Source organism: Eleutherodactylus coqui, chromosome 3, assembly GCF_035609145.1.
Source record: "Eleutherodactylus coqui strain aEleCoq1 chromosome 3, aEleCoq1.hap1, whole genome shotgun sequence".
Classification (NCBI taxonomy): Eukaryota; Metazoa; Chordata; class Amphibia; order Anura; family Eleutherodactylidae; genus Eleutherodactylus; species Eleutherodactylus coqui.
The window spans coordinates 68095183-68109967 of NC_089839.1; the positions used below are offsets into that span (position 1 = coordinate 68095183).

At 44.7% G+C, this 14785-nt stretch overlaps 1 protein-coding gene across 4 annotated transcripts in view; it reads right to left on the reverse strand.

Moving 5' to 3' along the window:
• RTN4 (reticulon 4) overlaps positions 1-14785 on the reverse strand; it is a 48344-nt gene that overhangs the window by 19317 nt on the left and 14242 nt on the right. Inside the window, exons 2-3 of one of the 4 annotated variants that reach the window (XM_066595702.1) lie at positions 13255-13311; positions 8881-10965 (exon numbers count right to left, since the gene is read on the reverse strand). The exons of 1 other annotated variant lie outside the window; for it this stretch is intronic. In XM_066595702.1, the coding sequence (XP_066451799.1) occupies positions 8881-10965; positions 13255-13311 (2142 nt within the window). Of the gene's footprint in view, positions 1-5825; positions 5962-8880; positions 10966-13254; positions 13312-14785 lie in introns of those variants that run through there. 2 more of the 4 variants (XM_066595703.1, XM_066595706.1) reach the window with 2 other exon arrangements.

Genomic DNA, 14785 nt, shown 5'->3' on the forward strand with positions numbered 1-14785 from the left:
GATTTTGACTACACCAGTCTATGCATGTATTAAAAAAAAAAAAAAACCCACACACATACCTCAAGCACCTAGGAGTTGTCTGAACTGCATGAAACGGTGTGCGATTAAGGCCTCGTCCACGGGCGTAACAGAATATCGCTAGCGATACTCCGCCGCAGGGAGTAGGGCTGTCAGGTCTCCACGATGAGCCTGACAGAAAGGCTTACCGTGGAAAATCATGGCACGATTTGAATCCCGCAAGTTGAGAATCGCTATGATGCGATATGGGCGGGCATGTATGCTCTAGTACCCTGTTGTAGCACTTCCAGCTTGGATACAAGATGTGATACGGGTGGGCATGGAGGCATACAGATTTTGTATGCTATCCATCATATCTGTTTGCATTTGAGGACTGAAGCACTTTTAGGTCCTCAGGTAGCAGGAATGTTCATCTAGACAAGCCACAACTCTAATTTTTTGTAGATCTGCCCGAGATGTAACTGCATACAGAGTTTTGTAGCAAAACTCCTACAGAGTATTTTGTTTAGACCTGGGGTAAGTGACATCACTAGCTCATTTGCTCATGCAGCCCGTTTAGACAGGCAGACATTGTTGGCTCGTTTAACCCCTTGAGTGGCAGGTTTCCTACCACCCTGTCGTGCCCACCAGGGCAGGTTTTTTAAAATGGTCTAATCATTGAATTTCAACTAGTTTTGCAGTTGCGTCTCAAGAGCCATAACTTTTTCATTTTTCCATTGACATGGCCATATGAGGGCTTGTTTTTTGCGGGACAAGTTGTGATTTTTTTAAACAGGGGGGAGGAAAAAAACAAATGGGGAAAAAAGAAAAAAAGGGGCCATGTCATTAAGAGGTTAAATAATGTATTAACTTCCTTCTCTGGGTCATTACGACACACACGGATACCACATGTGTGATTTGCATTTTTGATTTTTTACAAAGTAAAGGGAGACAAGTGTTTAATTTTTTTACTTTTTTTTTTTACATTTTTTTTAAATTTTTTTTTTTTTTGTCCCTTTAGGGGACTTCCACAGGGACCCATCAGGACCCCTGATCACATTCCAGGGGTCCGATGGTGACAGCCCTTTACATGCTGCAGTGACAGCCCTTTACATGCTGCAGTCACATAGACTGCAGCATGTAAAGGGTTAACACAGCAGAGATCAGAGGTTTTCTCTGATCTCTGCTGTAAGAGCTAGTACCTAGCTGTCCTCTGACAGCCAAGCACCAAGCTCTCCCTGCCACAGAGACCATCGGCTTGCTTCTGACAAGCCGATGGTCTCTATGGCAACCTGTAAACAAAGCAGGACATTGCCGACATGTCGGCAATATCTTCTGCTGGTTTTTCAAAGCCCTTGCTTTGTTCTCTGTGGGACTGTGCAGGCAGAGCACAATGTAACAGCTTGTGGCATTGTGCTCTGCAGCTCCCATAGTGATACATAGCCCGGAAATCTTCCGGGCTATGTCACTATGAGCAGTGGAGCTCGTCCCCGGAAATTTTCCGGGCGTGCCACTCAAGGGGTTAAACAAGAAATAATCTTTCACATTTGGTGTATAAGTGACTGAAAGGAACTGAACGACAGCTGCTTAAACAGCATTTAAGGAAAATAGTGATTATTCACTTTCGCTCGTTTTAACCATTTTTAAATCATTTGAGCAAGACGTCAGTGGTGATCTGCCCATCTCAACATTCTGCGCCAAATAGCAGTGACATCATCTGCTCGTGCCAATTGCTTAGCCGTCCCGTGAAACACAGATCATAAATAGGAGTGTGGACAATAGGTTAGTATGTGTAAATGAAGGACGCCATAAAGGCTAGACTGCTTGAAAAGGATGGACCACCATTAGGCTGGGTTCACATGGGCCGGATTGAAATTCTCGTGCACTGGCTGCAGTTTTTGGAGCAGTTTCACTGCCTGTATCTATGTAGAGGAGAAAGGCTACTGCGGGTGGGGTATGTCAATCCCAGGATTAGAAGCCATGTATGGAATTTCCGTGCGGACAATTGGCATGGAAATTCCGCAGCAAATCCATCCCATGTGAACCCTTATCCTTCCTTTGTATGCTGTGAAGACAAGTCTCATACTAAGTCTCTAGTCATAAAGGGGAGACTGTCTCCAGGCATGGGGTGTAGTCCCTAAGGGTTAAAAGGCAACTTGGCTTTGTCAGTATAGTGCCAAATAGGCCATTAATTTTTTCTTTGACCTCCCTTTATATCAAAAGGACGAGTTTTAGCTATAAAGCGGGCTCAGGGGCCCTGTCTACAAGAGTAATCAGGGCCAGCTCTAATTGTGGCAGTTTGCAGCTTACATGCAGTCCAAGCTTGCCGCAGCATGTAAGCAGTAACTGCACTTGCTCTGCTTTAAGTCCCATCTAACGTAAGCTAGTGATAGATTAGCGACAGAATTGTTACCCCATAAGTCTCCATTAGACTCACAGCTTCTGTCAAAAATGCCAGAATAAGTAGCTCAGTACACTGCCGTTATCTCCGTTGAACTGGCAGATGCCATTACAGCCAATGAAGTCCTTTGGACCGTTATTCGCCGCCATAATCATGCACAGACATCACTTTCTTGATGAAACAGAAAAAAAAAAAAATGCAAATGCAGGCATCACCATACTGCTGGGTCTCAGTGTATCCTACTATATGTGAGGCAGCTTCACAGTGCTCTGCCCTGCCTCCTGGGAGAGCCGGGTGAGGCTGCATCTCAAAGAGATACTGGAGATTCAGCACACAGGCAGTGTGAGTCAGGGGAGTTGTACAGCTCTGAAGCTGATTATTATGTGGACATTCCTACTATATCAGTCCACCCCACCTCTTTATATTGGTGCTATAAGATACTAACACGTATTTTTCAGACTTTACTAAAGCATGATTGGTTTATACTACGTAACTAGTTATATGCATGGATCCAAATGGCTGACCACTTTAGTAACAGACAATAGACATGCTTTAGTGGGATAGCATTAGATCATCAATGCAAGCGTTTGGCTAATACATTATACACGAGGGATCCGTTTGCCGCGTACCAGTAACAGTTACAAGATGGCAATCCTGTTTCATTTAAATGGTCGCTGCACTTTGAGACAACTCGTGTTAACAGGATAGAAGTAGAGGAGTGTGAAGACCCATGCTGCCCACAGAGGTCTATGTGGGGGAGGGAGGCAGAAGTAGTGCTGGAGCCAACTGAAAACTAGATATACAGCTTGTAGAGGGGGGGGGGGGGGGGGGGGGAGAAACGCTCAGATTTTGACACCTCAATTTGGCAGAGTTTAGGTTGACCTCGCTGCTACTTACACAGGAGAGCACAAAATAAAATACTGCGTTGCCAGTGCGAGTTCTCACACCGATGCGAGGCATTTTTTTCTGGGAAATCCATCTCCCATAATTTCTGTGAAATAGCGATCTTCTGGCGCAGCTTTGAAGGATCGGCAAGTGTTTTACATGGTTTTAAATAGGAAACCTCTCACATGCACGCTGTGTGATGCGTTTTGCTATCCCATTGAAAACAATGGGCGATGCGTTGTAGATAAGCAAAAAGCTGGGACAGGCTAGGATTTTTTATCCTGAACTGTGATGCAGGAAAATGCTCATGTATAGGACTCCATTCAAAAGAATGAGGTACAAGCCTCATCTCAGGTTAATTTAAAACAAACTGCACAATTCTAGTTTAAAGACTTTTTCCACATGTTACAAAAAAAAAAAAAAAAAAAGAAAAATCTATTGTTCCATATTAATGTGATACTATGCAGGGAACAAGTCGCAGCATGTCCTATCTAGCATCGCAACCTCAGTGTTTTCACGCACTGCGAAAACTCTGCGATCCTCTGCCGCCGCTGTGACAGCTGCGCCGGGGGATTCCCTTCATCCCTGAAGTGACACGAGGCGGTTTTCACATGAACACCTCGCATCCACGGGGTTTCACATGGTGGCAAGTGTGTAAATCACAGCACAATATGACGCTCGCCCGTGTGAAGGAGCCCTAAAACAAGTGAATCTAGGTCTGCTGTGTTCAAGTGTTAACTCAAACTGGTTTGTTCCATTTTTGGTCTATAGGTATGCCTCTCCTCTTACCACCAACTACTTCTCACTACTTCAGGTTTTTTTGCAGCACGAGTACCGTAACTCCCAAAATGTACATTACAGAATCCACACAAGTGTATCTTGTTGACCAATTAAAACGTTTTCCATATTTCTAGTCTGTTTTTATTCTCTGTCTTTTTTCTAAATTTTGCTTACACATGACTATGGTGGCTGCTATTTTGCCTTCGCTGCAGAGATGCTCTATAGCAGGCTCATGGGCCAGTCACACAATGAACTCATTGACTTCTATGGGAGACTGTTCTAGACATGTGTCCTGTGCAAAGGCCATTGAGTAGGGAGGGGGAGGAGGTGAGCTGCAATCACCCATTGTGAACTCTGGATCCTGAGTTATCTGTAAGGAGTCACCTTTTATTGTAACGTTGTCTAAATAGGCTGATTTAGACAACGAGTTTCATATATATCTAATCTATCTATCTATCTAAAAATAATCACTCAAAGCCATCTTTTGAGCGATAACCATTGTGTGCAACGGCACTGACACTGCATTTTTCGTTATGCATTGCTGATCTTTCAGTAGGCTGATTGTTCTTTCAGCCTGATCAGGAATTCACAGTGGAATACAGCTGATATTGTTTAAGCTGCATTCCGCTCCCTGAAGACAGGTGGGGTATGAAGAACAGAGCGGTGTTCTGCATGCCCTGCTCGGAGTGCTCGGCTGTATAACAGTCGGGCGCTGCGAGCAGAGAACAGCTAGATGCAAAAGACAAGCGGCACTGCTTGTCTTCTGCATCCCCTGCTCGGAGCGCTCAGCTGTACAACAGTCGGGCGCTGCGAGCAGAGAACAGCTGGATGCAGAAGACAAGCGGCCCGACTTGTCTTCCGCATCCCCTGCTCAGAGCGCAAAGTGATCACTCAACGTTTGAGCGATCACCTTGCGCTTAAAGTCACACAACGATTACCGCTCAAAAGATTTTTTGGAGCCATAATCGTAGTGTCTAAACCAGGCTTATATGGGTTTCACAATCTGCACTTTAAACAATTGTCTATAAGCATTACCAAGCATTTGTGTTAAGCTCACAGTGACTTGATAAGATTAAGCAATAGGGAGGGGGATGAAAGAAATAATAGAACTTGAGTGTAATTGACCTTTGCACTGCAAATTTATTCCTTCATGGACTCCTAAGCTGTTCTAACAAGGCGGTCAAAAAAAACCCATGATTTTTTGCTATTCCTTGTCACTACACCATTCAAGTTATGCAATTATTACATCACTCCAAGAGCCAGACAATTGTTTAAGGGTTAATGTATAACCCCGGGGTTGCCTAACACTTCAGCATTTGATGTGGCACTGTATATTCTAAGCAAGCAATGTCTGTCCTGGATGACCACATGACGGCCCGCACCCTTGCCAAGCAGAGGAGGCAGATTAGTGCCAGCAGGGAACACATTACACCGGATGATTTTTCGCTTTAAGTCCAAGACTCAGCAACAAACACATGAAGAAAAAACAAACAAAAAAAAACACGGTTTAAATTCTGTAAGAATTCAGAGAAAGGATCCTAAAATGAAGTCACCAGATAAAACTGCACATTGCAATAGGGCCAAGAAATAAACTTGCATTTCTACTGGTTGCTTGCGAGTAAGTGCAAACACTCAGAGGCAAAAGCCGATTATCACCTCTTAAGCTAAACCTTTTCCAAGGGACGAATGTAAAGCTTCAAGCTGCCGAGAGAGATTTCCCACATCATCAATTTCAGGGTAAATAAAAAAGGAGAAAATGTACCTTCTTGTTTCCACTGACTCAGCTCACCCGCCATCTCTGGTCAAGAATTAACTCCGTGCTGGTGAAAGTCAAATGAGCAGCATACCCCTATAGGAGAGCCGACGCAGGCAGCCTGGTAGCCTCACATATGAGCTGTGGACCGGCTAGCAGACAGATTACCCTCTGCTCCACTGCTCAAGGGTCACCTGACTGCCACATGGGCGGGCAAGCATGTGATGTAAACAGGAGGCTTACACCACAAGCAATTGTCAACATGACATCATGTGACCTGCAGTGTGCCCAATATGCAGGCTATAAGGCAGTGTCTTTTATCCAAGCAGAGAATGCACACCCAGATACATTGTGTCCAGCTGCAGTCACAAATATTCCAACTCTAGCTTACTTTTTGCTGCATTACTCCACCAGTTTGCAGATAATAGTTATAATAGTGCCATAATAATATATTACACACAAGGAAGACTGACATCAGCGGGAAGTATATGGACTGGCGGTGAAGACAAGTAGGAACCAGTTAGATCAGTCAGAGACAATTAGGTTTACTGGCCAGAAAGAAAGATTTCCATAGATTGCAATACAAAAGAAGTGATTTCTAGGCACATCGGGGGGTCTGGTTTTTGGAATGGTTCAACAATGGTCTATGGCGACCTTTGTCCAGGCTGCTGTGCGCTTTTACATATTGACACTGTGGCCTGACGTTCGATCGTATTACGGCTCCATATAGGTTTCAAGCTGTACAGAGATCCAACAGGGCCCATTATGCACTGGGAAAGAGCGGGGAGCGGTGTTCACAGGTACAAATTTTAAGTAAATCAACAGGTTTTAAATAATCTTTTTTACCTTTCAACCAGGATGTTGTAATCTGTAGTGAACAGCAGGTGGCGTCATAACACAGAATTTTCCTATCCCATACACACACACACTTTCACTTAAGAGTATTCCCACAGCCGATTTTCCCGTTCGGCTTCTGTCCAGTTCAGAGATGGTCAGAGGAGAACCCATTCATGTAAATGAATACACCCAAAAGTTCTCTAGCGACCAATAGTCCAAGTTAGAAACATTGGCGCATGTCTTATTTTTGTACTATTCAAGATTCACCCGTTATTTTCTATGGGACCATAAAGAAAAAAAAACGCATTGCATCACATGCTACGTGACATTTTTTTATAAGTGCAGTTTTAAAGGCAGATTACAATGGGGATCATATGAAAAAAGAACCAAGTAGTACATGGCGATAAAAATACACATTTTTTTATGTGTGTGAAAAATGTGCCATAAAATAGCATGAAAGCTGCATGGATAACAGTCTTTAATTGACTAACATTGCACTGGCCACATGAAGACAGCCTCCGTCTTCTAGTTGCCCCCAGTACACACATCGGGCACCTCAGCTGATGGCGCTGCGCACGGTCTTGGAAACTAGCAAGTTAAGGTTTATTTTGTTTAATAAATGGAGAAAGCTAACATTTCCCATAAAGTAATGACACTGCAGCACACGATCCCCTGTGTTACGCTCCATGCAGGGCCAGAAGGGGGCAGTGTGACAACACCAGAGAGAATCCTACAGTCTTGATCCCTCATGTCCCACAAGAAGCATGACAGTTTATTGGTGGTGCTGGATATTTAATCACGTCATGGATAGTAGTCGGATGAGTTTTCTCTACATAGGGAACCAAAGATCAATATAGACCTCATTAATGTCCGGCTCCTCCTGGCAGCTGAAGACAGCCAAAAGGGGAAATAGTGCTCGGGTGGGCCCTGCAGCCCCCTCGTTCTAGCGATCAGCGGTGGTTTCAGCACCAGAACCCCCACTGATCAAGACTTTTGACATGTCATAGACATCTTAAAAAGTGCAAGCACTCTTTAAAAGGCAGAAGCAGTCACCTGCCTAAAGTTCCATAAACTAACTTATGTTGCGGTTAGGGCAGGCGACAGGGATCTGGGTGAGGCATTATTTTTAATATACTCACCTGCTTCCTGGTTTCCAACGAACATCTCCTCAGAGTCCCATGGACTCTCCTATACAAGCCAATGGAAGAAAGCGCTCACAGGACTCAAGTTATCTCCAGAGAGGGGTAACTTTCAGCTCTCTGGGGGACTGACCACTGGGATGCCATCAATTTGGAGAATGGGGCCCCAGCACATATTGAAACAAGGGCAGGGACACTCGCACAAGCACAACGCCCTTCCAATCTTCGTTTCAGTGGGACTCACGAAGATTGCCAAATTCAAGCCCTTTGCTATCCCAACGGTCCCACTTAAATGAATTGAGCGAAAGTGCGCAAGTGCAACTACAGATACTTTCAATTCCAGATGCACCGCAGCCCCGTTCTCGGGATGGGTGGGGATCCCACTTGTCTCCTGTGGAAAAGGGATAACTTTTAATCATTGCACGCCCCATTAAAGGGCTATTCCCATCTCAGCTGTTCAGGACAGACAGGGAAACCCAGATAGGTGCCTACCACCTGCCGAAAAGCTGTTTCCATAGACCTCACTAAAGTGAATGGGAGCCAAGGATACAGCTATTCACTTCAACAAGCGCTAAAGTTTGTGGCCGGAACCCATGGCAGCATTTTGCCATTTTGGCTATGAAAAGCACCAAGGTGGTAACACCCCTTTAAGGAGGAAATAACACTAGATGTGCAAGTTACATCACATTTATGTTACCAAGTTTTCCTCGTGCAGCCACCTACATAAAAGTAACTCAGGAATGGTGTGTGACAAGTATCAGGATGACAAAAGAGTAATTTTACATTTGACAAGAATTGGAAAAGAGGAAGAGGACTTCTATCAGGCAACGATTGCATTGTCCCTGTTTATAGAGATGGCGTCAGAAACAAACACTCCATCAACAAAAACAACTGTCTTCCCTGGAGAGCTGCATGAAAATAGATCAAAAACCCAAGTGACCCTGGCCAATGACATTACTCAGCAGAAGCCTCCGAGCAGAGAATGGCGGAGAGGAATAAAGAGGAACCTTGAATGCACATGTTAGTAATATTTACTAAACCTGTACCACGACATGGCATGCAGACTGACAGAACATGCAAGTCATTACCTGAGTTCCTGATGTTGCCAGGAGCAGCGGCTGGAGAGCCTCCTTTCTTGTCTTTATCAGCTGGAGTGCCAAAACTGGTATCCTTGACAGGTGGCAGAGGCTTAGAAAACGGTTCTTCTTTGATTGAGGGCTTAGACCCTGCTTTGCTCAAGTCAACTATCTTATCGGAACCAACTTTGGTTTTTTCCTTCACAGGCACGTCTTCCTTCACCTTAGGCTGTTCTTTCAAGATCTGGTCATCTAGCCATTTGGGTGCCTTAATGTCTACTTGTTTATCAGCAGGTGGGGTGTAAACCTCCTTTTTAGGTGCAACAGTGGATGGCTTTTCAAAGTCTTTAGAGTATTCAGCTTTTCCAAATTCTTCCATCTGTAGAAGCTTATCTAGCTTGGGTATTTGGGTAACTGGTTCCTCCGCTACAATACCAGACACATTCTTGGAGACGTAGGACTCGGGTTGAGAAGACTCTAGGTACAATTTGCCCGGTGAAGGCTCCTTCCATTTTGCATCACTTAACGGTTCCTTCTCAGGTGTGATGCTGCGTTCAGTAGCCAACATAGTATTAGCAGCTTCCTTCGAAATCACCTCTGCTTCCCAGAGCTTGTATGAAGGTTCACTTTGTTCAGACTCTGGAGAACTTTCTTCAAAGTGTGAGGAGAACTGAGAGTCAAATTCATTCTTTAGCGCCTTTGAGAAGTCAGTTGCCAGCTGCTCTGGTATGGTTTCCTTTACGAGATCACACGCTATAGATATGTATGAAGTTTCAGGCTCTTCTACTGGTGACTTCTTTACAGTTTCAACACGTGCAGAAACTTGTTCTTGTTCCTTTGCCCTTACTTTATTGATTGCTTCCTCATAAGATGGAGGCTTTTCAGATTCAAACTTTAGTTTCTCTTCATTCACCGGAGTCACGTGCCCAATGGGGGATACGTCAGGCTGTGGGGCTACAGCACCAAGACCAACCGGGGCAGATGTGACAGGAGTTTCCATGACAATGTCAGGCAAAACTGGTGAGGACATTGCATCAGTATCCTCAAACAGTGCTACGTTCTGTACTGAAGGATTCATGCTTTCCTGTGAAGCTTTAGCAGCAGTTTGAACCAAGTCAATTTTTGGTTCGTAGCTGAGTTTTGGTATCCCGGTGTCATAAACCTCACTTTCATAGGCTTCTTGCACAATATCTGGAGTAAGCCCTTCCGGTTTGCTCCCGTGAACGGTTTCTGTAGTGGCATAGTCTTCTTGATCAACAAGGAATGGGTTAACCGTTGCGACGTTTGACCCTAGTCGAGAAGAAGCGACGTGAGATTTAAGTTCTTCCATTTTCTTCTCATCCGTTATGTTGTCAGACACTTGATTCCCACCGAATGCAAATGGATTGGTCTGTTGTAATGGAGCAAACATTTCATAATCGGAGTTTCCCTCAGGCGAGGCTGGAGATATGTCATCAGATACATCTATATCCCTTTCTTCAGTATATTTTTCCTCTAACTTTACTGCGGGTTCAAAACTCAGCTTAGCAATGTTGCTCTTAAGGTCTACAGTAACCTCTTTCGGTTCAAACCCAAGATCATGACCCATTGTGCTTGCGAAAGGCTTGAAATCCACATATTGTTCATCAAGACCTTCTTTTAGATCTGAAAACTCTTCATGAGGCGGACCAACAGATTTAAGCATTCCTGAAAACATCTCTTTAGCAGACTGGGTATATAATTTTGTGTGCTCTCCAGTCTCATATGAAGGGTGCTCAACAGTATGACCCCTTTCTGAGAAGAACAGGTCCTCCATTTTTTCTTGTGCAACTGAAGCATTTTTGTTGCCTGTTACTTCGGAAAAACTATATTCCATGGCACTACCTAACTTAGGGAAATCTATGGTCCTTGACATTGCATGCTCGGCGCTAATGTGATCCTTAAATCCTTCTGGTGTAGTGGAGTCAGCGGGAAATGCAACAAGCTGCTCTTTAGAAGAATCAGCAGATAGAGGAGACAAAGAAGGAAGGGAAGTAGCAGACTCAAGCAGTAAAGATGTAAGCTCCTCTTGGCCAGCAGGTATAGTGCTAGAAGATTGCTGCAAATCCTTTACAAAGTCTGTGACGACCAACAGAAAAAGGGAAAGATGTCAGTAGCAGACAGAAGCAAGCGATCTCAGAGAAAAAGCAATAGACTAAAAGTTACTAAAGAGATAAAAAGCAGCAAGGTGATTTCAATGACCAAAACCACCTTCATCAGGGAAACATGGTTACATACATAATTGTTTTTCTTCTCCCTAGTCACAAAACCTAAAATACAACAAGACCACATGCTGGCCAAATGTTGCAGCATATGGGAACTCCTAAGGCCCCCTGTCCACAGGCGTTGCAGTATCCCACGGCGGATCTCCGCCTCCCAGGAGTAGAAGCCGGCAGACGAATCTCCACTGTCAGCCTTATCTGACAGGCTGACCGTGGAGAATCGTGGCAATTTGCAGCAAATTGCCATCCGCGAGCGGAGAATCGCAATGATTCTTTGCTCGTGGACACGTGGCCGGCACTTTCAATAGCAACGCTATGGAAAGCTTTAGACTGATTTGCCGTGGATTTACCGCCGCCGAAATCATGGCCGCGGACAGGGGGCATTACCCATCCAAAAGCGCATCTCCTGACTTATAGGAACTCCTAATCCACCTAAGAGGGCAACTGACGACAAGTCAGTCAATATGCCCCATTAGGACATATGGACCTCAGAGGACATTCTTCTGGAGGACTTCAGCCAGCCACGTAGTCCTCTGAATGACCACTATGTAATACTAGATTTTCCCCTGCAGGTACCACTGAAGTTGCGATCTGCCTACCTGAGGACAAGAAATTGCGTGCCAAGGAAGTCAGATCTCTCATACATAAAGAAGGATTCTTCCCCTTGGCACAGCTTTTATGATAAAATTACTACTTCTCTCACACAAGGAATACAATAACCTCAGGATACAATACTTTTAACCAACTGAGGTCTATCCTGCACTATTGTAACTTGACAGCACACCCAACATACAGTACTGACGATGCTGCCAATCTATGGCATATGTGATTGTTGGATTATCCAGCCAATCAGTATTGGCATTTTAGAGAAATAAGGCCTGTATTACTGAAGTGCACGCATTGATTAACTGTCTGGTAGGGTCTCTCTACAGTAACACGCTTTACCTGTGCTGGGATGTTCCTTTCAATACCATGTGACACCAGTAACGGATGTTGACGGTATGGCAATAAAGTTTGAAGCTTACCGTCAAAATCCAGAGATAGATGGCGGCAGAGGGGCACATGACATGAAAGTGTAGGTAAAGTGAAAAGGTATGTAATTGAATTCCTCCATACACAATAAAACCATTGACATTCACCGATATTGACAAAGCAGTGGATGTTAGCAAAGTGATGCAGTGCATGGCATGTTTCAACACTGGCGGCAAGGATTTGAAAGACAAGCCATGTTGCGGATGGCCATGCAGAGCCATCACCCCCACAAAACGAGTACCTCGATCAGCTCATCTGTGCACGTCGACCCGATTACAGCCAGGGAGCTGTATAACAAGCTGAATATCTGCTTCAATGCATTGGAATGATAATACTCCAATTCATGCTGATGGAGACGCCCTTCATTTAGTGGTGAGACAGCTGCGCATGGCCGTGCAGAACGTGGCCATCACTGTTGGAACGTGGCCACCGACTGCCTCGCTGCGCTAACATCCATTGCTAAACTTTCAGCAAGTGTCAAAGAACGTCAACGGGTACAATTTTTTTGCGCATGGAGGAATTCAATGACACACCTTTGCTTTATATGCACTTTCATGTTAGATGCCATTTTCTCAGACTGCCATCTGTCGCATGGCAACAAAAGTTTCCGATATTGGCAGGAAGGGTCAAACTATTGCCATACTGCCAACATCCACTTTTAACGTTGTGCACCAACACACCATTTCGGAGCGACCCTCGTATTACTAATAGATAACTGTATAAAAACCTCTATCCTCCAGAAGCACATATGCAAGAACTTGCTATATCTGCTTAGTCTTCTGTAATCATCTTGTATTATTCTGAGCTGCCTTTCTTGTGGCTTCAGACATCCAACAGTAGATCTCCACAAAGTTACAGCCTCAAGTTACAATAGTTTCACCTTACAATGCTCTTCCCAGAACAAATACTGTAACTTGAGGGATCACTGGTAGTATCACAAGGGAGCAGACAATCTGAATACTTGTGCTGTAATATGCATATCTGATCTCAAACACTATCTGTGGTGACCGGTAGACAGGAACGATTTTGTAGTTAGTGAAGAGTGAATAGAAAGCCGATCTAGATCTTTAGCTATAGAGCAAGAGTGTTAGAGCAACGAGGGCGCAGAACTTGCCTGAAGAGGAGTGCATCAGAGGTGCAGATGAAGCAGGGAGAGGAAAGAGGTTCACATCTGAAAAACAAATACAAGAAGACCTCAGCAGAAGTAAAGATCAGTAACATGCAGAACACACCACCCTCCGAACAGTCAACGCACCGCCGTACAGTCATATCTGCTCATTGGACAATGCATGGCAATCATCAATAGTAGCCAAATGTGGACACCGAAAGCCTCCACCCAAAACCACGAAAAGCCACACGTGCCTGCAGCTACACATATACGGGTAGGTGTGGACATTGCGAAAATGCTCTGCGCATAAATCTGGATTTGGTGCAGATTGGACCCATTACAATGAATGAAATCCACCACTTCTCTGCAGCAGAGAGCATGCCGTGGATTCGAAGATTCTGCAGCGTGACTCGAATCTGAGAGGTCTATAGAAGATATCTACAGACCTCTGCGCACCAGTCTGCAGCCGCCGGGAAGAGACGGCAAGTAAAGCGAAGTAGCGCTTGAGTGCTGCAGGCCATCAATGGGGGATTCAGCAGCAGGACCCCCTCTGATGAAAAGTCAGCATGTCCAAGTCATGTCAAAAAGGAATTGCGAGTGTACTTACTTTAAAGGGGTTGTGCCATAATTAAAAGTCATCTTTCATTTACAGGAGAAGGGATAAACTTTCAGCTCTCTGGGGGTCTGACCCACGGGATTCCGGCACATACTGAAATTAGGGCAGGGACGGTGGTCGCACATGAGCGCTGCCGCTTCATTCATTTCAATGGGACTGCTGGAGATTATTTGAATTTGACATCCTTGCAGTCTCACTGAAACAAATGGAGCGACAGTATGCACGTGTGAGACTATCAAACTACTAACGACCACTTGTCAGTGAGTAGGTATGTGAGCACTTCTCATGCTCCGCCCCTAGTGATGTCATCAAAGGTCCTACAACATTTATAAGACACAGAGCCTGACCAACAGAACAACAAGATTAGGGCTCTTGAAAAGGGGAGGACAAAAATAAAAGGAGACTAAACTAAGCCATTAGTATCAAAGACACAACTCAGCAGTCCAGACAGAAAACACAGACCTACCCCCACCACAGAGATCTGGTGGGCTGAAGGACCCGTGGTGACGTCACTGCTGTGGGAGGAGCCAAACTGTTTGTCTTGTGTGGGAATCATAATGGATATTTACCATGTTACCATGCAGCACAGCTGTGTGGCGCATTGCACCAGAAACACTGGCACTATAATTTCCTATTACTAGTTTTCACTTAAGGATGTCCCAGAGCCCTATTCTCAGAATCTGTGGGGATCCCAGTAGTCAGACCTCAGAGCTGGAAGGGAAGCTGGAAGGAGATAACTTCTAATCATGGCACAACCCCAAGCTTTTCACAGCCGAGATGGAACAACCTGGCACTTTGTGCCGCTCCATAAAAAAACACCATAAATTTACAGCCAAGGAATAATTCAGATTGTAAAGTTTGTTCCAATTCAGTTTATAGTCACACAAACAGATTGCCGCGCCCCACCCCCATATATTCCCC